Source organism: Sorex fumeus, unplaced genomic scaffold (assembly GCF_029834395.1).
Source record: "Sorex fumeus unplaced genomic scaffold, SorFum_2.1 ptg000036l, whole genome shotgun sequence".
Lineage (NCBI taxonomy): Eukaryota > Metazoa > Chordata > Mammalia > Eulipotyphla > Soricidae > Sorex > Sorex fumeus.
In genome coordinates this window covers 23705001-23732941 of record NW_026606093.1, presented here as the reverse complement: position 1 = coordinate 23732941, position 27941 = coordinate 23705001, and the positions used below count along the sequence as shown (strand labels likewise).

The 27941-nt window shown below is 53.4% G+C and overlaps 1 protein-coding gene across 1 annotated transcript in view; it reads left to right on the top strand.

The window, feature by feature from the left end:
- The window catches only part of CRACR2A (calcium release activated channel regulator 2A), a 101096-nt gene that overhangs the window by 56447 nt on the left and 16708 nt on the right, over positions 1–27941 (top strand). The window contains exons 9-15 of the mRNA XM_056117789.1: positions 5062–5133; positions 6737–6782; positions 11308–11414; positions 15625–15958; positions 22286–22418; positions 26737–26818; positions 27553–27667. Of these exons, the coding sequence (XP_055973764.1) occupies positions 5062–5133; positions 6737–6782; positions 11308–11414; positions 15625–15958; positions 22286–22418; positions 26737–26818; positions 27553–27667 (889 nt within the window). The remainder of the gene's footprint in view (positions 1–5061; positions 5134–6736; positions 6783–11307; positions 11415–15624; positions 15959–22285; positions 22419–26736; positions 26819–27552; positions 27668–27941) is intronic.

Below are 27941 nucleotides of genomic sequence, written 5' to 3'. Positions count from 1 at the left end.
GAGGACGGAAGTCACTGACCTTAGAGGCAAAGGCTAGACCCCCTGCTGGCTCCCTCCTGTGTCAGGCCCCAAGTGTATCCCTGGGGTATGTGTTTGGGAAAGAATGAAGCAATCTTGCATTCATTCATGCTTTCATTCATTCCTCTGTGGCCCAGTGTTGTTTCTCTCCCTCTGCTAGTTGACAGGGAAAGGAGTTGCAGTGTTACTGATAATAATGACTAATGCTTAACTTTTTGGGGGGGGGTCACCTCCGACAATGCTCAGGGGTTCCTCCTGGCTCTGCACTCAGGAATTTACCCTTGGCAGTATTTGGGGGACCATGTGGGATGCTGGGAATCGAACCCGGGTCGGCAGCGTGCAAGGCAAATGCCCTACCTGCTGTGCTATTACCCCAGTCCATGCATATACATATACACATGAATGTTCATATACATATAATCTCAATAGCTGACTTAAAAATATATAAATATTGGGAGGCTGGAGCGATAGCACAGCGGGTAGGGTGTTTGCCTTGCATGTGGCCGACCCGGGTTCAATTCCCAGCATCTCATAGGGTCCCCCGAGCACCACCAGGAGTAATTCCTGAATGCATGCGCCAGGAGTAACCCCTGTGCAATTCCAGGTCTGACCCAAAAATAAAAAATAAAAATAAAAAAAATGTCAATATTGGTTTGGAGTCAGCAGTAGTTAGGGGCTATTCCTGGCTGAGTGCTCAGAACCATGCAATGCCAAGGATTGAACCTGCAACTCTAGTTTATAAGGTGTGCGCAATAATCTTTTGAGCCATTTCCCAAGCATCCCCAATAGCTGACTTTGTTTGTTTGGGGGCTGCACCTGGAGGCGCACAGAGATTACTCCTGGTTCTGTGCTCAGAGGTTACTCTTGGTGGTGCTTGGGAAACCGTAGGGTGTGCCAGGGATTGAACCTGTGTTGACCATGTGCAGAGCAAGCGCCCTACCCACTATACTATCTTCCCGCTCTCTCCCAAGCACTGGATTTTAAAACTTGTTTATCCAGCCCTGCATGGCCCCCAGAGCACTGGGGGAAGGAGCCTTGAGCACTAAACTGGGAGTACCCCTGAGCCCTGCTGGGTATGACCGCCTCACACACACACACCAACAGCAACCTCCAAGGAGCCCAACCTGCCTCTTCCAAAGCTGGGAGCTGAGGTGATCTGGGCAAGGACAGTGTATTTCACCACCAACAAGCAAAATCAGTTCCTCCTCATTGAGGGCAGGTCAACGAGGCACCAGCATTTAACTCTACAAACAGAATTAAGGATTCAGGCTCTTAAAATCCAATCAGGTGCTAACAGCAACACGCCTCTGAAGGCACACAGGCCTTAGAACAGCAAACGGAACTGAGCAGCCCAGGGCTTGGGCGTCAAATCACAGCGTGAGGATTAAAATCTTTTCTGAAGTCTTATCTTAATTAACCGAACCTGAGATGCACACTCTCTCTCGGGCGGGCGGCTGGAAACGGAAACAGAGAAACGGGAGGTGGTCGGGTGGGAGTGGGGGGGAGATACAGATTCTAGAACCTTCTCCGCTGGTGGGCTTTGTGGGCGTGGGCTTCCTTCCTGTGAAGAAGGGTGCAGGGAGCCGCTCTCCAGCAGATGGGCAGGGGTGGGGGCGGGGGCACCCCAGTGTGCAGAGAGACCCAGTCGTTTGTCAGCTAGTTCTGAACGGCAATTTCCCATTCTCTGAAGGTGCTCCAAGGAGACCTAGATTTTAAAAATGAGATAAAAGCAGAGAGCAATCTAGGAGGGGAGATGATGCCTGGAGGAAAGCACTGTGAGTTTTAATTAAGTAGTAGAGGAGGGTGCTGAAAAGACACAAAAAATAAACACCCCCCCCCAAAAAAAGAGATGTATGCCCTTTCCCCGTGACTCCTGGAACACTATCACCCAGAAACCACCAGTCATGGAGTCTTGTGGACCTTCCAGAATATTTCTTGTTTATACAAACACTCCCCCATTGCCCATACACACACAGAGACACACACTCACACACACAGAGTTTTCATTGCACAGCAGTGTCCCATCTTTTGTTCTTTTTTTCTTAGGGTCACACCCGGTGATGCTCAGGGGTTCATCCTGGCTCTGCACTCAGGAATGACTCTCCTGGAGGTGCTCGGGGGGCCCTATGGCATGCTGGGAATCGAACCAGGGTTGGCCGCGTGCGAGGCAAACACCCTACCTGCTGTGCTATCGCTTCAGCCCCAGTATCCCATCTTTTTCATTCAACAGTGTTTTGGAGAGAGCTTTGCCTCTTCTGTCCCCTAAAATAACCACCAATGAGCCTTCTGTCCCGGTCACCGGTCACTGGAACAAAACCAACAAAGCAAATCCTTTCCCCTTCCAGTTCACGTTTACACAGTTAGGAGCTTTGGAATGTTTGAAATGTTTAGGTTAGAAGGGTGCCAAGTTCATTTCTGGAATCACACTTGTCATCTCTCCTACCCCACTCAGAAATGCTTTTCCTTTTGTTAACACAAACAATCACGGTCACGGTCCTCCCGTTGTTCATCGATTTGCTCGGGCCCAGTCACGTCTCCATCGTGAGATTTGTTGTTACTGTGTTTGGCATATTGAATACATCACGAGTAGCTTGCCAGGCTTTGCCGTGCGGGCGAGATACTCTCGGTAGCTTGCCGGGCTCTCCGAGAGGGGCGGAGGAATCGAACTCGGGTCGGCCATGTTGGCTGCGTGCAAGGCAAACGCCCTACCGCTGTGCTATCGCTCCAGCCCAACACAAACAGTATTTCTGAATATACATGTGTGTAGCTCCAAAGATTTGTGTCTTACTAGACGAAATAGACATGTACTTGATCAGAATGGAACAAAGGAACGTGTGTGTGTGTGTGTGTGTGTGTGTGTGTGTGTGTGTGTGTGTGTGTCCAGTGGCCAATGCGAAAGTATGAAGACAGGAGCTAGAGATCTAGAGATGGGTTGGGGTCCCCCGGTCTGGGCAGGCCATCTGGGCTTGCTTGCCAGAGCAGAATCGTGGAAGAACTTTGGGGACCCGTCTGGCTCAGAGGAAATCCGTTATTTCCCTCATGTTAAAATGATATTTAATGGGGAAGGAAATGTGAGGAATTTGCAACTCTGCAAGACACAGAAGTTTTTCTGCTTAATTAGGATTGTGGAGGCGAACTTAGAATTGGATTCAGTGTCCCCGTTGTCAATGGGCTTGGTAATGACTCTATGAAGAGGGAATCAGGTCATTGCAAATTGGCCAAGACAATCTCCTGGCCCAGTTGACAGACAGAGGGTGGACTCGTGTCCCTGCCTGGCCACTGTGCACCGACACCGGCACCACCCCCCCACCCGCTATTGCCCTGAGCCCATGAGAAGGTGCATGTTACCCACTGTCACATGTCCCCATGCCCAAATATGCCCTCTTTTGCAGATGTGCCATTCTTCGCACTCAACTTGATGGGGATGGGGGTGAAGCATTCTGAGTGGGGTACAGAGCACGAAGGAGAGGGCGACAGGACCCCACTTAAGGGACTCTCACTTGCGAGTCCCCGAGCACAGCCTCCGCACCGCTGCCCGCCTGCTCCTGCCTCTCCCTCTCTTGCCCCATCGTGTCCCCCTCCCCTTCCCTCTCCCTCCCCCTCTCTTTCATCTCCCTCTTCTTCCCTCCTTCTGCTTTTCCTCCTCCCTCTCTCCCTCCTTCTCATACTCCCTTCCCTTCTTCCCTTTCTCCTTCCCTCTCTCCTTCCTTCTCTCCCTCCTTCCTTCCCCTCCCTTCCATCCCTCCTTCTCTTTCCCTCCCTTTCTTTGATTTTTCTCCTCCCTCCCTCTTTTCCTCCCTCCCTTCCTCGCTTTCTTCCTCCTTCTTTCTTTCCTTCACTCCTCCTTCACTCCTTCCTTCTTTCCTTCCTCCCTCCCTTCCTCCTCCTTTCCTTCCTTCCTTCCTTCCTTCTTTCCTTCCTTCCTCTTTCCTTCCTTCCTCTTTCCTTCCTTCATCCTTCCATCCTTCCTTCCATCCTTCCATCCTTCCTTCCTCCCTTCCCCTTCCCTTCTTTCTTCCCTTCCTCCCCTCTCCTCCCATCCCTTCCCCTCCCTATCTTCCATCCTTCCCTTGTCCCTCCTTCCCTTCCATTCTTCCTTCCTCCTTCCTTCCATTCTTTCTTCCTCCTTCCTTCCTTTCTTCCTTCCATCCTTCCTTCCTTCTTCCTTCCTTCCTTCCTTCCTTCCTTCCTTCCTTCTTCCTCCCCCTTCCTTCTTCCCTCCCTCCCTTCCTTCCTTCCTTCCTTCCTCCTTCCTTCCTTCCTCCTTCCATCCTTCCTTCCATCCTTCCATCCTTCCTCCCTCCCTTCCCCTTCCCTTCTTTCTTCCCTTCCTCCCCTCCCCACCTTCCATCCCTCCTTTCTCCCTCCTTCCCTTCCATTCTTCCTTCCTCCTTCCTTCCTTTCATCCTTCCTTCCTTCCTTCCTTCCTTCCTTCCTTCCTTCCTTCCTTCCTTCCTTCCTTCCCCCTCCCTCCTGCTGTGACCAGCTCCCATGCAGGAGTGTGGGACTGAGAAGCTCCGTGGATCCCAACCCTCTGGACCCGCCCCTGCCCCCCTGCCCTCTGGACACCCCTGCAGCCACACCTCTCTCCCTCGCCTCACACTCCTGCTCAGATGGGCCCCTTCTCACCGAGATGCAGGCAGCTGACCTGCCACTGACTCAGAAATCGCTCCTTCACAGCTATTGATCAGAAACCCTAAATCCAAGAAATGAATGGTCAACAGGGGAGGCTCCAAATCTCGGGACTGATTTGCAGGGAAGGTAAAACGCTTCTCTGCAAAACTGCCAAACCAGCTGGGGAGATGCAGCTGCAGAAGGCTCGTGAGTGGACGCCCACCCTGGAGCTGAGAGCTAGTGGGCAGTGGAGGCCGGGCTCCGTGGCCCCTTCAGGGAAGGGGCATAATCACACCTTCCTTTTGAGGATGCGCTGAGCCCCCTGCCTGGCGTCTCCCCAACCATGCCTCAATCCTGAGTCTGCCGGGTTCGGGGTCGGGGTCCCTGGGTCCCCCCAGATCCCCCCTTACAGCGTCTGCCCCTCCCCAGGGAAGTGTACCGTGTGACGGAGAGTCTGCAGCGCGAGAAGTCAGGGCTCCTGAAGCAGTTGGATTTCCTGAGGTGCGTGTGCCCACCCCCCCACCCTCCCTCCCCTTGGTATCCCCCTGCTCCCCGCTGAGAGCCCCTCCTCCTGGCCATCACTGCCCAGCTGGGCACCAGAATGAGACAAACAAACACACCAGGACTGCCTGAGCTCTAGGGTGGCCCGAAGAGCCCTAAATGGTCCCACTGGCTGCCTGTTTCTTCAATCCAGTGTCGCCTCTCCCAGCCGGGCTGCCAGGGAGCCGACCATATATTCAGCCCAGTTCAGAGTCATTCCACCACCTAACAGAGGACCAGATGGAACATCAGGGATCAAACTGGGGTTGGCCCCAGGCGAGGCAAAAACTCCACCCACCATCCCAGCCCCTGAGGGATGCTCTGAGAGCAGAGACTGGGGCATTTCAAGGGGCTCAGTACTATAAAAAACCTCTTTACAGTAGAGAGTTTCCTGTTGGATTCCGGCCGGGGTACAGGATTGCACCCTGGTCTCTAAACTTGTTTTACGGCAATTTCCTGTACGTATGTCCCCCCTGGTACACTCGAACCCAGCTCAGAGTGGGTGATTGAGAACTAGCTTCTTGTGGCCGTTCACACACACACACACACGCACACACACACACACACACACACACTCACAGCTCTCCAGTTTATAGATAGCACCCACCCTTGGTGCCATCGCCTCCTGAGAGTCTCCCAGGCCCTGGCTGGGTGCTAGCTCACATGGTGATGGAGTGAGTGGGGAGTACAGGGGGCTGAATTTAGTATTTCATGAGCATCTACTTAGCTGGATAAGACTCTCTCTCTCTCTCTCTCTCTCTCTCTCTCTCTCTCTCTCTCTCTCTCTCTCCCCATCTTCCACAAAACTCAGGCAGTGGCTTTGTAGAACTTACCCGGTGATCCAGTGACCCTGGAGAAACCCAGGAACTTAGCTAGAAGTGACACCACCACTCTGTGGGGAGCACTGAGCTGAGAGCCTGACCTGACTCTCTGGAGTTGTTCTCACCACATCTTCCCATTGTTGAGGAATGTTGAGTGGGCAACGCCTCATGGGCAGAGCACCAGCCAGAGTTCGGGAGCACTCTGGGCTGATGGTAACTCACTGTCAGAAACTCCGAAGTTCATTGGCTTCAAAGGATCAAAACAAACTTGGGAACCAGAGAGAGAGAGAGAGAGAGAGAGAGAGAGAGAGGTTGATGGGGCACTTGCCTTGCACGCCCCAGCTGTTCCCTGTTACATTCCCCAGAACCGTGAACAATCCCCCAAGCCCTGCCAGGAGGGACCCCTGGGCACAGAACCAGGAGGAAGCCCTGAGCAATGCCAGGTGTGGCCCCCAAATCAACAGACACAACAAACAAAAAAGCAAGGCTGTGTGGAGATGGAGTTTTCTGTTCAACGCAGCCTTAAGGTCCCTCTTGGTCCTCCCCTTGGTGCTTCTTGGAGGCCAAGGAGGAAAGAGAGAGATTTGTCACGAGTCCTGCATTCCCTCAGCTGCGGTCCCTAAGAGAGTGCGTGTTCATCCTTCCTGGCTGCCCCCCGACCCCCAACCCACTCTGCTCTCTGCAGACCACCCCAGCCTCTCCACGTGTGTGTCTAAATCCATCTCCCCCTTCTGCATCTGCAGGGAAAGGAACAAGCATCTCCGTGACGAACGGGACATACGTTTCCAGGTACTGGTGGGAACTGCCTTTTGCCGGGGTGGGAGGTGAGGGCCCTGTCTAGGGCCAGCCAGGTTTGTGGGGCTCACTCAGTGTCCTGCGGTTCCGGCTTGAAGGACTCTTCCTGAGTGTGGAGAATGGTGATGTGTGATTATTTTTTTTTTCATAATTTAATTTTGGGTGCCGCACCCAAGCACGTCTCAGGGGTTATTCCTGGTTCTGTCCTCAGAAGTGATGGAGCTGGAGCGATAGCACAGCGGGGAGGGCGTTTGCCTTGCAAGCGGCCTACCTGGGTTCGATTCCCAGCATCCCATATGTTCCCCCCGAGCACTGCCAGGAGTGATTTCTGAGTGCAGAACCAGGAGCAACCCCTGAGCATCGCTGGATGTGACCCAAAAAGGATGGTGCTCCAGGGGCCCTATGCAGCACTGGGAATCGAACCTGGGTCGGCGACATGCAAGGCAAACACGATATCATCTCTCTGTCCCCAAGATACTTTTCTGTTTGCTTTCGAGCCACACCCTGTGGTGCTCAGGGGTTACTCCTGACTCTGCACTCAGGAATTACTCCTGGCACTGCTTTAGGGGACGTGTGGGGTGTCAAAGATCAAACCCAGCTCTGCTGCGTGCAAGGGAAGCTGTACCATCTCTCTGGCCTCCGCAAGATATTTTTTACTGAGATAAAAATGTGCAGGGATGTGTAAGTCTGCAACTGTACCTCATGTAAGGCGTTTGCCTTGCACGCAGCCAACATGGCCAACCCGAGTTCGATTCCTCCGCCCCTCTCGGAGAGCCCGGCAAGCTACCGAGAGTATCTCACCCGCATGGCAGAGCCTGGCAAGCTCCCCGTGACGTATTCGATATGCCAGACACAGTAACAACAAAGTCTCCAATGGAGACGTTACTGGGCCCGCTCGAGCAAATCGATGATCAATGGGAGGGCCTTCTTGTTCTTCTTCTTGTTCTATTAAAATAATAGAAAAAAATGTGCAGGGGCTTTTAAACCAAAATGTGGTTCTTACTTTCATGAACATCTTTTATATCCCACCATGAAGTACAGTCATTTTCCTGGGCATAGAACCCATGGAGTAAATACTTCTTTGATAATTGATGTCATCGATTTTGTGTTTCTTTTTTTTTTTTTATTTGGGAACCACACCCAGCTAGGTGATTGGGAGTCACACCTAGAGGTGCTTGGGGACCACACAGTGCCAGGGACGGAACCTGAGACCTGGGCTCTAGCCCTCTGGATCACCTCCCTAGTGCTCAGTTGTCTCTTCACCCCACTTTCTGTAGGTTAATCCTACAGAAATAGTGCTCCCATCACAGTGATCCCATTCCTCTGTGTTTATTTGTAACTTCTGTCTTTGTGCTCTGTGGACTTGTAAATATTATTTTTCCTCTTCTCCTTAAGTCCTTTGCATCGTTAATTCAGAGCAATGTCCTTTTTGTATGGACACAAATCCCACTTATGTTCTTTCTGAGGTTGCAGGAATTCCTTTTTTTTAAAAAAAAAAAAAAAGATAGTCCCTTTGGGCTGCATTAAGCAAAATCTATGCTTCCACCGGACCTCCCCTGCCCTTCTAAAATACAGCCATTGCTGAAGGGTCTGAAGGGAGTGCTGTTAGGATCAGGTTGGTGAATGCAACTTTCTAATCATCCAGATCTTGAAATTTTGGGTGTCACCACTGGCCTCCTTACCATAAGAGCCCATCACTGTATCGCTCTCATTCCACTGTTTGTCGATTTACTCGAGCAGGAGCTAGTAACGTCTCCATCCATCCCAGTCCTGAGATTTTAGCAGCCTCTCCTTACTCGTCCTTCCCAACGCTGCCATAATTGAGGCTCTTTCAGGGTCAGGGGAATGAGACCCGTTATTATTACTGTTTTGGACATATTGAATACGCCATGGGGAGCTTGCCAGGCTCTGCTGTGCTGGTGGAATATTCTCGGTAGCTCTCCAGGCTCGCTGATATATATATATATATATATATATATATATATATATATATACATATATATATGTGTGTGTGTGTGTGTGTGTGTGTTTCCCTCTATGATTTGTTGCCTACTGTCTGAACCCCATCAAATATGGTGTGGTAATTACTAGAAGCCCATAAGGAAAAAGAAATCCCTATCTTTCCCCTACATTTTCGGAATTTTAAAAAGGAGAATATGTATTATTTTTGTTTGTGTGTGTGGGAGGGTCATACCTGGTGGTACTTAGTGCTCACTTCCAGCTCAGTGCTCAGGGATCACTCCTGACAAGGCCATAGGGACCATCGGGAGTGCTAGGGGTCAAACCCAGGTCGACCAAGGGCAAGGCAAGCACCTGACCTGCTGCACTATCACTACCTGCTATCACTCCGGCCTCTGCATTTCAGGAATTTTCGAGACCCACTCCTGGAAGGAGGAGGGGGAGTCTGTGTACTGGACCCTTCACAGGTCACTGTTAATGGCCTGCAGCAGGAGACAGCTCGCTGGCCTCTCGCCTAGCTGCCAGTGGCCAGTTCCTCAAGGACCGCATTCCCACACCATTTCTTCCCACTCTCTGCCTAGGTCGGGCATCTCTGCCAGGCCTCCGCTGCCCTGTTAGAGCCCACACACATTTGAGGGTGATGACGTTTCTAACTGGGGGAGACCTAACACTGAGTCTCTTTCAAAACCTTCCAGCTCAACGGTTCATCCGTCATACCCCCAGATAAACAAACAACACTGGTTTGCCTTCACCTGCTTAAACTTATTTTGCTTTGGAAAGAGAATGGGGCGAAGCACCCTAGTGGGGAATCAAAGAAGGAGGCATCAAACCGTGTTCCTGCTGGCTAATAATTAAAGATTAATTTGGATTCATTAGAACCCTCCCTCCGGGGTCCCCAGAAGCATGACAACACCCCTTCTCTCATTAAGGCTGGCTGGGCACCACAGGAAAGCTGGTTAATGAGACATTCTTCCTGTGATCTAAGCTCCACTCCTCTCCAGGAAGATGCCCAGAAGGGGGGATTAGAGAGGACTTGGAAGCATCCTCTTTCCCCAGGATGCCCGAGCCGTTGACCTGGGCCCACCCACTGACCTCCTTCTTCTCCACAAATCAAAAATCTTTCTCTCAAGCTTTGGAGCTCTGGACAGAACATCGATTTCTTCACCGCTACCCCCGACTTCATTTAAACGCCATGTTTTACAAAGCCGTTCATGATGATTTGTTACAGGCATGCAATATTCCAACCCTAATCCCACCACCACTGTCCTCTTCCCTCCACCACTCTGCCCATTTTCCTAACCACCCCTCAAGCCTGCCTGTGTAGCAGGGCCGCAATCACGAATCACGAATCACGACCATCGTGTTGTTCGTCGATTGCAGGCCCCAGTAACGTCTCCTTCATCCTAGCCCTGAGATTTTTAAGAAAGTGCCATATTCAAGGCTCTTTGGGAGAATGAGACCCATCATTGTTACTGGTATTTGGCATATTGGGTACGCCACGGGGAGTTTGCCAGACTCTGCCATGTGGGCAGGTTACATTCGGTAGCCTGCCAGTTGATCCAAAGTAGGAATGAGATAATAAGATGTCATAATAAGATGTCGTGCGGCCGCGAATGCTGGTTTTTATAGTCTCTGAGTCTTGGTCATTGATGGGATTACACGGCACCAGAGGGCCAGTTGGTGGGTTTGACCCCCGCCTACTGGAATTTGAAGGATCTGGGTGGAGGATGCTCAGCCCCGATCCGAGTAGGCTTGGAGATCTCAGCCCCAGGACCCAGGGCCACAATAATTTATTTTATATTGCTGGTTACCATTAGATGGCTAATGGAATGATCAAAACATTATTTCCATACAAGAAATTTTGTGAAAATTGTTGTACCTCCCTATGGGGATAGTAAGTCTTTGAAGTTTGACTAAGCTGTCCAGAACATTGATTTCTCAGCGCTGGGCCTGTGCCCCGTCTTAGATCTGGGCTTTGGAATTGGGGCCACAGAGAAGGTGGCATTTGGAAATGGACAGTCTGTGAAATGAATGTTTATCCTAAGCTTCCCCACCTGGCTTTCTTTGCGGTTTGGATGTAGATAACCACTACTCTTTTTTTTTTTTCTGCTTTTTGGGTCACACCGAGTGATGCTCAGGGCTTACTCCTGGCTCTGCACTCAGGAGTTACTCCTGGCGGTGCTCAGGGGACCATATGAAATGCTGGGAATAGAACCCGGGTCAGCCGCATGCAAGGCAAACTCCCCGCTGTGCTATCGCTCCAGCCCCAGATGACCAGTACTCTCAGGAAGACCATCCTGGTCAATCCCAGGCTCTGGATCATGACTTGGTGTGTTCAGGTCTATGACATGCTGGACGAGGCAGGAATTTGGGTTAAAAGGAGGGCCAGGAGGGCTAGGGGATAAAGAGTCATGCTCACAGGGAGACCAGCATCTCACTTGGTTGCTTCACCATTTGCTTTCAAGCCTGACCCCATGAGTGGGGGAGTTGAGTGCGTTTCTGCTCAAAGCCGGGGACCAATCGGCAGGCGTGGATCTGAGGGGATTTTGTGTTTCTGCAGAGAGATAAGGCAGCCAAAGCAAACACAGCTGCTGCCAAGGCGAGTTGGAAACAGCGATCAGGCTCTGTGATCGGCAAATACATTGACAGCAGAGGGGTTCTTAGAAGGTAAGTCGTCATCCCTGGCTTCACTTTGCTTTTTTTTGGTTGAGGGGGCTTGGGGCCAACACATACCAATTTGGGGCCCTGAGTTCCATACTGACAACTGCTCTCCTCTGCTAGTTTTGGAGGAGGTGGTGGTGTGGCCACCAGGACCCCAGTTCCACTGATGCTCCAGGGCCAATCGAGAGACACAGTGACACATAGAGAAAGAGCTTCCCTGGCAGCCAGCCGGCAGGTGGGAAGATGGGGAATTCAAATCCTCAGGGTTTGTGTTGCCGTATGGTAACAATAAGAGTTTTGTTCAGGGGCTGGAGCGATAGCACAGAGGGGAGGGCATTTGCCTTGCACACAGCCAACCCGGGTTCGATTCCCAGGGACCTGGCAGGGAGGACCCTATGTGGCGCTGGGGATCGAACCCAGATGGCTTGGTGTGCAAGGCCCGCGCCCTCTCTGCTGTGCTCTCCCTCCAGGCCTTCCACGTTCATTTTTTTTCATCTGTTCATTCAGCTGTACTCACTGGGGGTTAGTTGTCTTTGGACCCTTGCTGGGTGCAACTGACCATTCAGATGGAAGGCCACGTGCTGTCCCGTTCCGACTTCCATTTCGGAGAGGACTGTGCGGAGTTAGCCCCAAAGATAGAACATGGCCCACTGAGGCCACCTCACCCTCGTGTGTGCCTTCAGGAAGGAAGTAAAGAGGAACAGTTAGTCTGCAGAGAGGGCGGGAGGAGCATGGTCAGAGGATGGAGGTGGAGGGCTGGCTCTACTGCAGGTGGTCCAGCAGAATGGATGGATGGATGGTTTGATTTTTCAGGGGTGTGAAATGGTCACACCCTGAATTGCCTTGGGATGGTCACTTCAGCGTCCTCTGGAATCTCATTAATTATGTTTCTTTTTTCAGATAAGAGTGGGCAGGGAGGGGGCCAGAGAGATTGTCCAATGGGCAGTGTGCTTACCTTGCATGCAGCTGGTCCGGGTTCTCCCTCAGCCCTGCGTACAAGATCTCCTGTAGGCCACTAGTGGTCGCCCTTGAGCACAGAGCCAGGACTAGCTTCTGGAAGCCAGGAGTGGCCTAACCACACCCCTTTGCCCCTAAGAAAGAAATGACCTATGCAAGAGAGATTCCTTTCGAGGGCGCACATCGAACTCACTCCACGGTGACAGACAGGTTATCTTTGGGCATGTTGGACAACACCTGGTTGAGTTTGAGTCTCCTAGAAGTGGCTTGTTGTTCAGAGAGACATCCACCCCTCCACCCAGTTCCCTGTCCTCTCTTCTCTGGAGTTCACCCTTCGTCCTTATAGATGGAGAGGTAGAGGCGACCAGATTCCCAAGGAGCAGATAATCTGGGGGAATGGAGGGGACTTGTGTTACCTAGGCGACACTGTCAGTAGCCAGCATGAAGTAAGAGATACACAAAGGGGAGGGGATTCTGGGGAGGGGGGGGGATGAGAGAGAGTAAGCTGATGGATCAAGTTCTTAGATGAATCCTCATGAATTCCTCTTTTCAGTATCTGAATGGTGACGTGCAAGGAGGAAGTTGAATTTCTGCAATGGTAGTTTGGCCTTTTGGTTCTTCAGAGCCAGTTGCAGGGCTCACAGAGGTAGACAGTACAGAGGGGAAGGTGCATACACTGCACGCTGACCCCGATTTCATTCCCAGTACCACATATGGTCCCCTAAGCACCCCCAGGGGTGACCCCTGAGCACTGAGCCAGGGAGTGCTGCTGGGCATGGTCCCCAAAGCCAGATCATCAAATGAAACGAAATGAAAAAGAACTGAAGATATTCACTGATTCATTCACTCGACTAGCATTTACTCTGAGCCAGATATTCTTCTGAGTCTTCTGAAAGGCTCCCAGGATAAATGAGACTCGGATTCTGCCATCTGGCTCGATGATCGAGGGTTTCCTAGCAGGCAAGATTCTGAGGCATACGTCAGGTATCCAGTTGCGAGTGACATAGACCTGACCTCTGCTTTCATGGCGCTTGTGGTTGAGTGGAGGAGGTAGGTAGTAGCCAAGGAATAGCCAACCAGTTTGGGGCCCTGAGTTCCATACTGGCTTCTGCAGAGGTAACTGCTCTCCTCCGCTGAGGGGGGAGGGGGCGTTGGGGCGGTGTGAACACCGAGGTCCCAGTTCTACTGATGCTCAAGGGCCAATCGAGAGACACAGTGGCACATAGAGGAAGAGCTTTATTGGCAGCCGGTCAGCAGGTGGGAAGATGGGGAACTCAAGTCCTTGGGTCCGTGTTGCCTGTATGGTAACAATAAGAAAACTATTATGGTAACATAATAGCAAGTAGTTAACAATAAGAGTTTTGTTTAGGGACTGGAACGATAGCACAGCAGGTAGGGCGTTTGCTTGCATGTAGCCAACCCAAGTTCGATTTCCAGAGTCCCATGTGGTCCCCCAAGCACCGCCAGGAGTAATTCCTGAGTGCAGAGCCAGCTGTAACCCCTGTGCACCACTGGGTGTGACCCCCTAAAAGAAAAAAAAAGTTTAGTTTAGTTTAGTCTTTTTTTTTCATTAGTGAAACACCATGAGATACAGTTATAGACTTAGAAATTTTTGTGCTTGGGTTTCAGTTATACAATGATCAAGTACCCATCCCTCCACCAGCGCCCATCCTCCACCACCACAGGTCCCAGCATCCCTCCCACCCCCCATCCCTCCCATCCCATCCCGCCTCTGTGGCAGGACATTCCCTTTTGTTCTCTCTCTCTCCTTTTGGGTCCTGTGGTTTGCAAGAGAGGCATTGAGCAGAAATCATGTTTGGTCTCTAGTCTACCTTCAGCATGCTTCTCCCACCCTGGGAGGATCCTCCCAACACCCTTTATTTGGTGCTCTCTTCTCTATCTGAGCTTCCTTTTCCCCTAGCACATGTGGCTGGCCTCCAAGTCATGGAGCAAAATTCCTGGTACTAATCTCGGCCACTCCTGGGTGTTAGTCTCCCATTTTGTTGCTTTATGTTCCCCAGATGAATGCAATCTTTCTATGTCTATCCCTCTCTTTCTGACTCATTTCGCTTAACATGAAACTTTCCATGTAGTACCACTTGTATGTAAATTTCATGACTTCATCTTTTCTAATAGCTACATAGTACTCCATTGTGTAAATGTACCAAAGTTTCTTTAACCAGTCATCTGTTCTCGGGCACTCAGGTTTTAAAAAGAGCAGAGAAACATGCTTTTAGGAATGGGGGACCGTAAACTCACAGATCCCAGGTTCCCATGGTGATCAGCAAAGTCCCTCCCAGGCTGGTGCCCTGGGATGCACTGTCTTATCTATAACCCTGAACAAGTTTCAGCTTTTGTGGGGTAGGGCAAACTGAGATCCTATCTTTAGACCTTGAGAGAAGATAAGTCAAGGACAAGTTTCTTTCTTCTACTATCCAATTCAGCTCATAATCTCTTTGGCCTGTTTTCAAACCCAAAATTGAATTTAGTCACGCTAAGCTGAAGATGATACGTAATGCCAATAGTACTTGAGAATGTCCCAAATAGTTGTGTTCCTACCCCCCACCCCCACAAAAATTGCTTCATTCTAGTGTAATTTCAGAAACAATTTCTTGTGTGGTTGCAAGGTCTTTTAAAAGAAATAGTGTGTATGTATACGTAGGGAGGGGGGTGTGCATGTGAGATGTGTGTGTGTGTGTGTGTGTGTGTGTGTGTGAGCTACTTGTGTCCACAAATGTGCGTTCCTGGGTGTGAAGGCAGAATGAAAGTGTGTTGGGATTAAATTGGTCTTTCCAGATCTGTTTTCATCCCTCGTACCCTTTACTTCTTCCAGCTGGGGAAAGTGCATTCCTGGGTGTGATTCTTGCTTCAGCCTCTCTGTCAGTCCATTCCATGCAGACAGGGGCAGGCTGTGTCCATCTATTTATCTTTAGCTTAATCCCTGACAGTAAACATCATCATCAACCACCTTCATCTCTCCCTTCATCATCATCTCCATCCTCACCTCCCTCTCCGCCTCCATGCCCTTCTCATCTCTTGCATCCCTTTCATTGCCTTCATCCTCACCTCCATCGCTTCGCACGGAGGGTATGGACTGAAGGAGTTCGAGAAGGCTGGAGGCAGACTTCCCCTTTCCTGGGGTTCTCTGCCCCACCTAGACCCGGTTGGTCTCCTACTCACTCTCTGGTCACCCTCCTGCCCCCCTGTTGATAAAACGTACAATGTCTTCCTGACGCTTCTTTCCTTCATCCCCAAACAGCCAGTCAGAGGAGGAGGAAGATGTGTTTGGTGTCCTCAGGAGGAGAAGCTCCCTGGGCCTGAGTGGAGATCCCCTTCCGGAAGAGGACCCGGAAGCCGGGGACCCTGGGTCCACCGGCCCACACCCCCGGATGCTCCGTAGGCTCATTTCCATAGAAGAAGACGCCCTCCCCCAGCTCCTGGAGAGGGGCTTTGAGCAGCGGCTGAGCAAATGCACAGAAGAGAACGGTGTGTCCCCCCAGGGGCTGGATGGCCCACCAGGGCAAGCCCCAACTGCAGAGCCCACACCCACGTGCCCCCGAGGGCAGCCTGTTGGAAAGGAAGCCTGGTCAAAGGTAAGGACTCGTCCCACCCAATCCGGCTGCTAGGTGGCGCTCGTCCACTTGCCTCCTGCCTTTGAGGCCCCCCAGGAGGGGGCCCCCAAGGTGGCGTGGCTGCCAGGGCCAGCTGGTCTTGCAACTCACAAAACTGGTGAGCTGGCTTTCCTCCCCCGCTTAACTCAGTGTCACTAGAGCAACTCGGGGATTCTGGTCAGTTCTGCTTGTCCACCTCTGTGGTTTGCCCCACTTCGGAGCCAGAACCCAAAGCATGGGATGCCCACTTCTGACAGACCCTGGCTCTCAGCCTCCAACAACACATGGTCTCGACTTTCATGTTACCGTCAGCAGATGGGCATGAGCGGGTGGTGGCAGAGGGACTTTCCTGACAACCCAGATGGGGAGGAGGAGGGGACAAACGGGCCCATCTACCTACTGAGAAGATGGGATTTTTACTGGCTACCAAGGGTCTGAGGGATCTTGTGCTCACCCAGAATGAAGCTCGTCACTTGATTGCGCAAGTGCAGACATCTGCCAGATCCTGGGAAAACTCCACCCACTTTCGAGAAAGGAAGAGACACAGAAAGGGGAAACAAGAGAATTAGCAGCCAGGGTTGGAGCCCTAGTACAGCGGGTAGGGCGTTTGTCTTGCACGCGGCAGACCCACGTTCGATCCCCGGCATCCCATAGGGTCTCCTGAGCACTGCCAGGAGTAATTCCTGAGTGCAGAGTCAGAGGTAACGCCTGAGCACCACTGGGTATGACCCAAAAAGGAAAAAGAAAGAAAAAAAAAGAAGCAGCTCACGCCACAACAAAAGGAGACTCGGGAATGGGAGAGATGATGAGTGGATGATAGCACTTACCTTGCATGCTGCCAGCCCCAGTTTAATCCCTGGAACCACACAGGTCCTCCAAGGCGGGGTGTCCCGTGCAAAGGCCCTGGGGCACACAATTGTGCAGCCTTCCCAGAAAGGTCGTTTGTTAATATGAATCAAGAGTTGGGCCAAAGAGTGAACAGGGTTAAGGTATGTGCTAACTCTGGCTCGATCCCCAATTCCATATTGGCACCACCTGAGAACCGCCAGGTGTGATTCTGGGGTGACCCAGGTAATCTCTGGCACTGCAGGGCCTTAAGCAACCATTGCAGCCTAGGATTTTGTATTGAACCTCTTACCTGTTGAGGTTGAGAATGCCCACGTGGGGTGAGGCATGGACCTCCTGGGCACTGTCTGGGGGCCAAAAAAGTAAAATAAATAAAAAATCCAAACAGCAGCAACAAAATCAACAAGAATAAATTCCAGCCCTCCTTTACCCAACAGACAACAAAACACCCCACTTTGCCTCCATGCCTTACTCCATAGGAAGTCTGCCTCTTGCCTCCTCTACGTGTGTGTGTGTGTGTGTGTGTGTGTGTGTGTGTGTGTGTGTTATAACTGAAGTTTGCTTAGCCAAACACACCGAGACAGAGGTTTGGTGAGAAAACAAGGTCTTTATTTACACAGGCAGGCCAGGCTGGGACAAAGATGAACTTTAAGTCTGCTTTATGAAGAAGGAAGTAACCCCATCCAGGCCAAGATTTAACTCAAGAATGTGTACTACATAATAGCAAATAGTTATAATAGTAGGAATGTGAGAATAATAATTAAATCTAATGCTGCATTGCTGCTAAAAAAAAAACTCCCCAAAATTTGGGCAAGCCAGAAAAATAATGCCAGTGAAATATCTCTCACTAAAATGTACATTCAGGGGCTCGAGCGATAGCACAGTGGTTTTGCCTAGCACGCAGCCAACCCAGGTTCGATTCCCAGCATCCCATATGGTCCCCTGTTTAGCATTGTATGGACACAGTAAGAAATACTTTGAGCTTATAGAATTGCTCTCCTAGGGCCATCTCGATCTCAGACTGCAGTGCTCAGGCCAGATATCTTTCCTATTCCTAGCAGCAGGGTCCTAGTCTCGTCGTTACTTTTAGATCATGACAGCATTTGCCTATGATCAACCTCTTAACTTATAGTTAAGAATCTTGGCACCTTGGCCTGGCCCATCTCGATGCCAGGGTAGCTCATAACTTACCGACTTGCCCTGGTTCCATCCAGTCCCACGTCGGGACCCTGCCCTTGGGGTGCTAGGAAGTGAGGGCAACTGAGGCTTAAGTTGAGAAGGCAGATGCCCTGGAGTGAATAATATTCAGAGCCAATCAAAGCCTAAGTTATAAAGCATATTAATTAATTGTCTTCCTGTATCTATACAAAAAGGACATTGCATTAAAGTAAACTATTCAAAAGACATGAGGAGAGGAGAAAGGCAATATTAACTTACAGTACAGCTTCAGTGTCTAAGAAGGATGAGACCTTACAAATTGGTTGGGGAAGAGAGCATAGAAGTGGTTACAGACAGACAAAGTAATGGGAGTGACTTCGGGAGCACTGTGATAGGTGCAACCTGATAAACCTAAGATCCGTGTACTCCAACACCCCTGAGCACTGCCAGGAGTAATTCCTGAGTGCAGAGCCATGAGTAACCCTTGTGCCATGCCGGGTTTGACCCAAAAAGCAAACAAAACCAAAAAAAAAACATAAAAAACAAAATAAAACATACATTCAGTTATACATATGGAAAAAGGGGTGGGGGGGGGTATATGGAAGAAAAAGACTCACCCCGTGACTAGTGAGTGACCTTTTCAGGGCAGTAGGATAGATTGTATTTCTCTGCATTTCTCTATTTCCTCATTTGGGGGCAGGGGGCACACCGTACAGTTCTCAGGGCTTACTCCTGACTGTGCTCAGGGATCCCTCTTGGCAGTGCGTGGGGACCAAATACAGTGTCTGGGGACAAGCCAGGCTCTGCTAGGTGCACAGCAAGTGCCACAAACCCTGTACTATCTCTCTGGTCCATATTTCCTCATTTGAAAAATTGGCGTAGATTATTTGTGTATTTTTCAAAACTCATTTAAAACCAAGGGTAGTAGGAAGGAGGAGGAGAACCAATCTGCTGACCTGCCAGCAGGGGGCGACCCATCCACTTCCCCCTCTCCCGCACCCCTGCCCCGCTGTTGGCTGTGGTGGGTTGTCCCCCAGTTTAAGTGTAAGCACTTGAGGAAGAGTTCCTGATCCATTTCTCTCCGTGTGTGTGTGTGTGTGTGTGTGTGTGTGTGTGTGTGTGTGTGTATGGGGGTGGGAGGGAATCAACAAAACTCCAGCAACCAATTAAAATAGACTTGGCCAAGAGCAAGAGGGGATCGAAGCAGAGCTACCCCTCAATCAGAACCCCCTCAACCCCCACTGGGCTTCCGTTCCCCACCCCACCCCCACCCTTGCAAACCCAATCCCCATTCCCCATGCCCGAGAATGCAGAAATGCAGATTTCCCTCACCCCACCCCAGCTGATGGTCTGAAAAATAACTGCTACTCCCAGCCCAGGGTTTAAGGGTCGTTCCTGGTGGGGCTTTGGGGGAGCTTGTGGTTCCAGGGATTAAACATGGCAAAGCCGCTGTTCCAGCCCTCTAAACACAATCCCTGGCCTGGAGACACAGAGATTTGCTCATTGAAGTGCGACCTCAAAATGACAACTGCAGTGGCTGGAGAGATAGTACAGCGGGGAGGGCGCTTGTCTTGCACGCGGCTGACCTGGGTTCGATTCCCAGCATCCCATATGGTCCCCTGAGCACTGAGTGCAGAGCCAGGAGGAAGCCCTGTGCATCGCCAGGTGTGACCAAAAAAAGCAAAAAAAAAAAAAAATCCAACAACAGCAAAAAAATATATTAAATAACGGCTGTAGGTGTGATGCTGGAAGGAGGGACGGGTGGGGGGGGGGAGATGGAGCTTTAGAGTGTGGGTGTTTGGGTTTCTTTTCTCCTTAAGTTTCCTTTCAGTTCCTGTAATTGACCTTGAATTCTCTCCCGACTTCTGCACAGAATTGATTTATCCCCCCGAAGACTGTTAATGGCTTTTCTGGAGACTTGGGTGCTGCTGATGGAGTTTCCGCCACTCCATTATAGTATTTGCTCAACAAGACGAGCTAATTCCGCCAAATCCTCTTTTAAATAGGCTCTCAAGAGCCTCTTCCTCCTCCTCCGGGCTGGAGCGATAGCACAGCGGGGAGGGCGTTTGCCTTGCACACAGCCGAGCCGGGTTCGATTCCCAGCATCCCCCCCTGAGCACCGCCAGGAGTAATTCCTGAGTGCATGAGCCAGGAGGAACCCCTGAGCATCGCTGGGTGTGACCCAAAAAGCAAAAGCAAAACAAAGAGCAGCCCCCTTGGGGCAGGCCAGCTAGGTGGGGCCTGAAGGCAGGATTTGGGGGGAGCTAGCACTGCTCTGGAGGGAGTGGCCATCCTCACACGCCCTGTGTCCTGGAACACTGTCCCCTGGGTGGAGGAGAAGCCGAGGGTCCCAGTGGCTCTGGACAGCTCTGCCCGGAGTTCCCACCTGCTGGGTGACAATGGACAGGAAACTGTCCAGTGATCTCCATTGGGTCCAGGTTTCCGTTACTGACAGGGTTGCTGGCCTATGAACTCCAGTCCCCCTTTCCAAGAAGACACCCCATTTTGCTTCCCTGCCCTGCTCCGTAGGACCTCTGCCTCCTGCCTTGCTTTTTGTCGGAAGTTTTGGGGAATGCGTAATAACTGAGTTTCACTCAACCAAACGCATGGAGACAGAGGTTTGGTGGGGAAACAGGGTCTTTATTTACCCTGGCCAGACCGGGAGAAGCACCAAAGACTCTTGCCTGGGGATGGGGTTCCAAGAGCACTTCCACAGAGAGTCTGCGAGCACGTGGTTTCTTTTTTTTTTTCTCTCAATTTTTTTTTATTTGACAAAGTAGCTCACACTATTTGATGACACGTAATATTCAAACACCAATCCCACCACCGTTACACCTTTCCACCGCCATATTTCGGATGTTGCCATCCGTCCCTCTGGCAGAGCCTGGCAAGCTCCCCTTGACGTTTTCGATATGCCAAAAACAGTAACAGCAAAGCCTCACAATGGAGGCGTTACTGGTGCCCGCCAAGCAAATGGATGAGCAGCGGGAGGATAGTGCTACAGTGCTACATTGTTTGTTATGAAAAACCACTGAAAGTGCTACAAAAAAAAGTATCCTTAGAGGAAAGAGTGTGAAGATTGTTGTATTTCACATAGGGGCCATTAATTAATGCTCTTCTCTAAGAGATCACTAACATGTTGTTAAAGATTGAGCTTTGTGTGCTTTTATATATATATATATATATATTTGTAAAAAAATATTTCCCTTTATGATTGGTTGCCTGCTGTTTTGAACCCCATCAAATGTGGTGCAGTTACTCTTGGAGTATCGGAGGTATGAGATATCCAGGAATAGGTTCACTTACGGGTGAGGCTCGGCCTGAGTGTGTGGAGAGTGGCCATGAGCACGGTTGAGTTCAGGAGGTTTTCAGCTGTAGGGGCTGGCTACCTTGGGGCAGGGAGGTTTCTCACCCATCCCCTCTGGGGCGGCCCAAGTGAAACAGCCTGGCGCGGGGTCCAGCAGCATGGTTATGGCAAGTGTCGTGTTATGCTCCCTTCCAGGAAAGAAAGGCAGTGATTTCTTATCTCACAGAGACAGACCCGCAGAAATGGCTTTGGGGGTTACATCGTGGCACCAAGTCCAGGACTGATGCCAGGATTACGGGACATCGTGAGATAAGGACTCAGAGTCGTGGTTGCATGGAAGGAAGTGGGGCGGGCTTTGTTCCCCTGAAACCAGGGCATCTGTGGCTTTGCAGTTACCTGCCTGCGCAGGTTATGAATCACACATTGCAATCGGGCTTCTGCCTCGGTGCTGTGGACCCCAACAATCACTCTGGTGGTCTCTGCCCACCAGGGCTGCTCGCGCAATAGGCTCTGCAGTGTGTGGGACGAGCAGGGCCACCCTGGGATGCTTGCGGGCCCTCAGCCCTGTACCCAAACTCCCAGGGGCCATGGAGAATCCCGCGTGAATGAACTGTGCACGTTCATGTGTAATAACTGAGGTTCACTTAACCAAGCCGGGTGCACGTGCTAACCCTGTGTTTCTAGGGGTCCCCAGATCCTCCTCCGGCCTCAGAGCCTTGTGCGGTGACTGTGCAATGCCCACCTTTTTGTCCCAGCTTCTGCCCTCCACGGGGCCTGCAACCATAGTGGGCAGAGTGACCTTCTCTGCCGATGCCGGAGAAGCCACTACACAGAGCTCAAAGCGTCTGTGTGCTCAGCCTGGGGGTCCCCATTCCCCCCCACATAACATTACAGCCCCCACGGGAAGACTGCAGTTCCCGTTCTCAGGACGCGTTTGAGGGCGGGCTGTGGGGGGCACAGGGGCCCTGCCACGGGGACCCACCACCTGTCATCCACAGCAGGAAGACGCCCCCTCCTCCCCAGACCGCCTCTTCAAGATTGTGTTTGTGGGCAACTCGTCCGTGGGGAAGACGTCCTTCCTGCGGAGGTTCTGCGAGGACCGCTTCTCCCCGGGCATGGCGGCCACTGTGGGTGAGTCTCCCTGCGCAGATGCTGGTCCTGGCCCCTCTAGGCAGTGGGGGACGGGACTGGGGGGCGTCCAGTGGGAGGGGCGAGGGGCCTGCCTGGTAAGGGCTGGCATGGGCTGGTTCCCTGGGTCTGCTGAGAGGGGCCTGGCGGTGACCGCCTCTTGCAAGACGCTGGCTGCTAAGTTCTTCCTGCAGAGCGGGTCCCTGAGTGACCCTGTGTCCAGCACCAAGAGGATCCTACAGGCCCGATCTGTGCGGAGCCTGTCTTTCGGGACCCCCCAATCCTCATGTGCCTCAGGACTCGACCAGGAGGCCTGAAAGCCCCACAACCCCCACCTGCCCCCCCAGCCAGCCTCTTGCTCGGTGTGTGTGTGTGTGTGTGTGTGTGTGTGTGTGTGTGTGTGTGCTGTGTGCACATGTGTGTGGTGTATGTGATGTGTGTATGTCTATGTGTGTACGTCTGTGTGTGTGCTATGTGTGCTGTATGCTGTGTGTACATGCATGTGTTGTGTGCTGTGTGTGCAGTGTGTGTGTGCTCTGTGTACGCGTGTGCTGGGTACGTGCAGTGCATGTGCTGTGTGTGTGCTGTGCGCACATATGGGCGGTTCATGTTTGTGGTGTGTGCGTGTATGTACATATAAGTGCATGCATATGTATGTGGAGCAGTGCTGTATGTGTGAGGCTGTACATGTGTGTGCCGTGTATGTGCTTATGTGTGTGTGCGTGTAATGTGTGTGCATGTGAATGGCGTGTGTAGTGTGCGAATGTGTGTGTGTGTGTGTGTGTGTGTGCATCTGTGTCCCTCATGCTCACCCCAGCAGGCCCAGAACCCCCTGAGCTGGGCTGGGGAATGTTCCAGCTCCGAGCCATTTGTCTGTCCCTGGGCAGATGTCACCCCAGCCCGGGAGCTGCTCCTTGAGCCATCCAAGCCGACGGTGCAGCCTGGGCTCTGGACAGGCACCTGGTGACAGCTGAGCCCCACCACAACACGGCACCCCCAGAGACTACCATGTCTTGACTGCCCAACAAACCCTGCTACGGGATGGTGGCCTGGAGCGCCCCTACCTCCCTCAGTTAGGACCCGCGACTCCATCTGGGCGGGTACACCCAGATGTGGGGGCCTTCTGGCAGGTCGGGGCCCACTCTGTGATGCGTGAATGGAAGCCCCCGGCTGGGGTCAGCCTCAGGGGCTCTCCTGCACAGGGCCTGACGCCCTTCCCCCGGCCCCCGAGGCTCACGTGGCCTCCACAGGCTGCACCCCAGGGGGCCTTCGCCAACATGCTCTGCCCTTGCCTGGCTGTGCCGAGGCTTCACCAGGCTGCCCCTCGCCACGGGGAGGGCCGAGTGCTTCTCCATGGCAACCGCTGCCTCCCTCTCCCACGGTCCTCCTGCTGGAAGTGACAGCTGCCAGCCCTCCCGTCCTCACGGCTCAGTCAGCCCTCCCGGAGCCCGTGGGCCCGCTCCTGCCGGCCCCAGCCCACCCATAGCCCTCTCCTGGCACCCACCATGCCACAGGGACTGATGGGGCTGCATGTGCGTGTGCATGTGTGCGCATGTGTATGCGTGTGCGTGTGTGTGTGTGTGTGTGTGTGCGCGCGTGTGTGCATGCTCATGGAATGCTCCGACTGAATGTGAGCCCCCAACACTCCTCGAGGGCCTGGCGAGGGTGGGACACAGTCTTGCACGTGGCTGGGCTCCATCCCGAGCCTTGCCAGCCAGGATCCCAGAGCACAGAGCCAGGAGCAACCCCTGAGCACCGCCACACGTGACACCCCCAAAACAATCCAGTGAAAGGTGATGAGATGAGTGGCCTCAGCACCAGAGTGCAGGGGGGTCTGAGAGGTGGGTTTCATCCCTCGGGGACTGTGATGCTGCTTGTGGCTACTTTATTTTATTTTATTTTATTTTGCTTTTTGGGTCACACCTGGTGATGCACAGGGGTTCCTCCTGGCTTTGCACTCAGGAATGACTCCTGGCAGTACTCGGGGGACCCTATGGGATGCTGGGAATCGAACCCGGGTCGGCGCGTGCAAGGCAAACGCCCTACTCGCTGTGCTATCACTCCAACCCCTGCTTGTGGCTTCTTCCGTTGGACCATGACACTGGGCTCCTCTCAGCCCACTCAGCTCCTGTGGACTGAGCCGCTTCTTGCCCCCTGCCCCCAGTCCCATTCTGAGAGCAGAGAGAGGAGGAGCCTGGATCTACCTCCCCCAGCGAACAGGAGCTGCCTGCCACTTGCTGAGCTCCTGGCTAGACGAATTCCGTGTCTTGCTGCTCTGGGCTGAATCCTGGCGGGACCCCCTGGCCTGAGCGGCCCCCTTCCCTCCAGTCACAGGCCTCTTACCAGGGAGGGCCTCACCCCATCCTCAGTCCCTGTCGGCTGCTTTCCCGTCAGCCCCCAAGTGTGCTGCCCTGGGTGGGCTCTTAGGAACAACGCAGCCCCCCAGCTCCCAGGGGAACCTGGCTGGATCCCCTAAGTCAGAATCTGCCCTTGTGCTCAACCACAGGGAACCCCCATTTTCCAGGGAGTCCTTCGTCCTGGGCTGTTCCAGATAACACGAAGGTGCCAGCTGTCCCTGGGCCCGGGGAACTAGTTTAAAAAAAAAAAAAGTGACTCAGAGCTGAGTCTCCCAGTGGCCGAGGCTCAGGCAAGCTCGTGGGGGCGGCCCAGCTTCTCCGGCTCTCTGTGGGTGAGGGCGCGTGCTCCTGCGCGTGCATGCGTGTGTGTGTGTGTGTGTGTGTGTGTGTGTGTGTGTGTGTGTGTGTGAGTGCCTGGGCGTCTGTGCCTGTTTGTGCGTGTCTGCATGTAGCGTGACGAGCATGGGTCTTCCTTGGGCACACCCGGTCTATGGAAACAGCAGGATGGCGCAGTGGGAGGGAGCACGGTACCCACAGTCAGCATGGGGGCTGCTCCTTCCGGCCCGCATCTGCCCGGTAGGAGCCCACGAAGGTCCCGTGGGTGGTGGCATTGCTGTGGGTCCCCACCTCTGCCCTTACCCATCAGCCTCTGCCTGGCTGTAGTCAGGGCTGGGGTCAGGGGCTTCCATTCATTGCCTCTTCCTTGTCTGTTTTGTCTTCTCTCTCTCTCTCTCTCTCTCTCTCTCCCTATCCCACTCCTCTCTTCCTCTCTTTCTCCCTCTCTTCCTCTCTCTCCCTCTCTATCCTCTCCTCTCTATCCTCCATCCTCTTTCTCTCTCTCTCTCTCTCTCTCTCTCTCTCTCTCTCTCTCTCTCTCTCTCTCTCTCTCTCTCTCTCTCTCCCCACTCTCCCTCAAGCTGCGGGTGCTGCTCCTCCCCAAGGCCTCCAGAGGGAAGGACGGCAGGGGCTCCACCTTTTGGACAGTAGGAGGGGACACCTCTGAGCCCCAGGTCTGGTGTTTAAGGTGAAAAGCCCTTTGGAACCTGCTTAGTGCTTGTGAGTGGTCCGGGTGTCGGGGGGGTAGTGCCTGTGGTCCAAGGGCCCGCGCTGGGTCTTTGGAGGTCACTGTGCTGACTGGATCCGTCCCTCGGGCGGGTGACCACAGAGGACTCAGTGACCAGGAGATGACGGGAAAGGGCCCAGTGGCTGGGTAAGGAGCTTTCTGTCCTCAGGGGCCACTGTCACCTTGGTTCCCTTCTCACCCCAGTTCTCTCCTTCCTTCCAGCCGCCAACCTCTCCTCCCCTGCTCCCCCTCCTCCCTGCTCCTCCTCCCTCCCTGCTCCCCCTCCTCCCTCCCTTGCTCCCCCTCCTCCCCCAGCTCCCTTTCCTGTTCCCTCTCCTCCCCCCCTTGCCCTCTCCAGCTCCCCCTCCTCCTCCTGCTCCTCCAGCTTACCTTTGTACTGAAGGATGGAAGTCTTAAAGTAGATTCCATCCCTCCAGGCATACTTGGATTTTATTAGATGAACTTTGAAGAAGGATTTTAGGAAGAAAAACAGAAAGGGTGTGCCTGAAAGACAGGAGAGGAGAGGCCTTCTCTCCCTCCCTCCGTCCCTCCCTCCCTCCCTCCTCCCCGAGGAGAGCATTCAGGATTGCCAGCCTTGGCTTGGCAGTGATTGGTTGGCTGCTTTCACCTCCGTGCTCTGTGCAACTCCCTAGAGAGGGACACGGACACCACAGCCTGGAGCTAGAGGGTGGGCGAGCCAAGGGGATCTGACCCAGATGGCACCCCACTCGGGACTCAGGCCCCACCCCGCGGCCCCTGGGCCCCTCGCCCCACTGGCCCTGCCCGACCCCAGCTGCCCCTGGAGAGTTTGGCCCCCCGCACCTGGCACCTGGCATGACCCAGACAGGTGGGGCTGCTCTTTTGCCTTTGGGAGTGACAGACTCCTCCCCCCACCCCACAGGCATCGATTACAGGGTGAAGACGGTGACTGTGGACAACTCACGGGTGGCCCTGCAGCTGTGGGATACAGCGGGGCAGGAGAGGTGAGGAGGTGGGGATGGGGCTGAGGAGGGAGGTGTGGGGGCTGAGGGGGTGTACTGTGGGCGTGGCCGTGAGCTTGGTTATGGGCGTGGCTATGGACGGTGCCTTGGGCCTGAATGTGGGCGTGGCTGTGGGCGTGGCCTTGAGCATGAATGTGGGCGTGGCTGTGGCCTTGGCATGACTGTGGGCGTGGTTGTGGGTGTGGCTGAGTGTTGCCCTGCACTTGCCTTGGGCATGGGCGTGGCCATGCGTGTGGGCGTGGTCTGAGTGTAGCTGTGGGCGTGGCTGTGAGTATGGGCGTGGCCGTGGGCATAGATAAGACCGTGGGCATGGGTGTGGCTGTAGGCGTGGCTGTGAGCGAGACTGTGGGTGTTTCCTTGGACTTTCCTGTGGTGTGGGCGTGGCCGTGGGCGTGCCCGTGGGCATGGCTGTGGGTGTTGTCTTGGACTTGCCTGTGGCGTGGGCGTGGCTGTGGGTGTGGCTGTGAGTGTGGGCGTGGCTTTACCTGTGGCATGGGCGTGGCTGTGAGTGTGGGCGTGGCTTTGCCGGTTTGCATGGGCGTGGCCATGGGCGTGTCCGTGGGCGTGTCCGTGTGCGTGGCTGGGAGTGTTGCCTTGGGCTTGCCTGTGGCGTGGGCGTGACTGTGGGCGTGGCCGTGGGCTTGGCTGTGGCCACGGGGGAAGGCCCGTTGCTGCCGCCTAGATCCCTGCATCCCATCCCCTGCCCTGGACCGCAGGTACCGATGCATCACGCAGCAGTTTTTCCGGAAGGCGGACGGCGTCATCGTCATGTACGACCTGACGGCGCGGCAGTCCTTCCTGTCCGTGCGGCAGTGGCTGAGCACCGTGGAGGTGAGGGCGCCCGACCTTCCAGGGTCCACCCGGGTCCTCTGCCCGCCACCCGCTACCCTTTCAAGGCCTGTGACCAAGACCCCCCTACTCCCCCGCCGGCACCAAGACATTCCCGGTGCCCGGCGCCAGACTAATTTCTGGGGGCTCAAAAGAGAGGCCTTGGGATTAGGGCCAGCCCTGGGACGGCGGCGCGGAGTGGGGGTCCCGGAGAAGTGGGGAGTGGCTTCCACCCTCCTCCTTCCCGGTCCAGCACCCCACCGGGCAGGAGACCCTG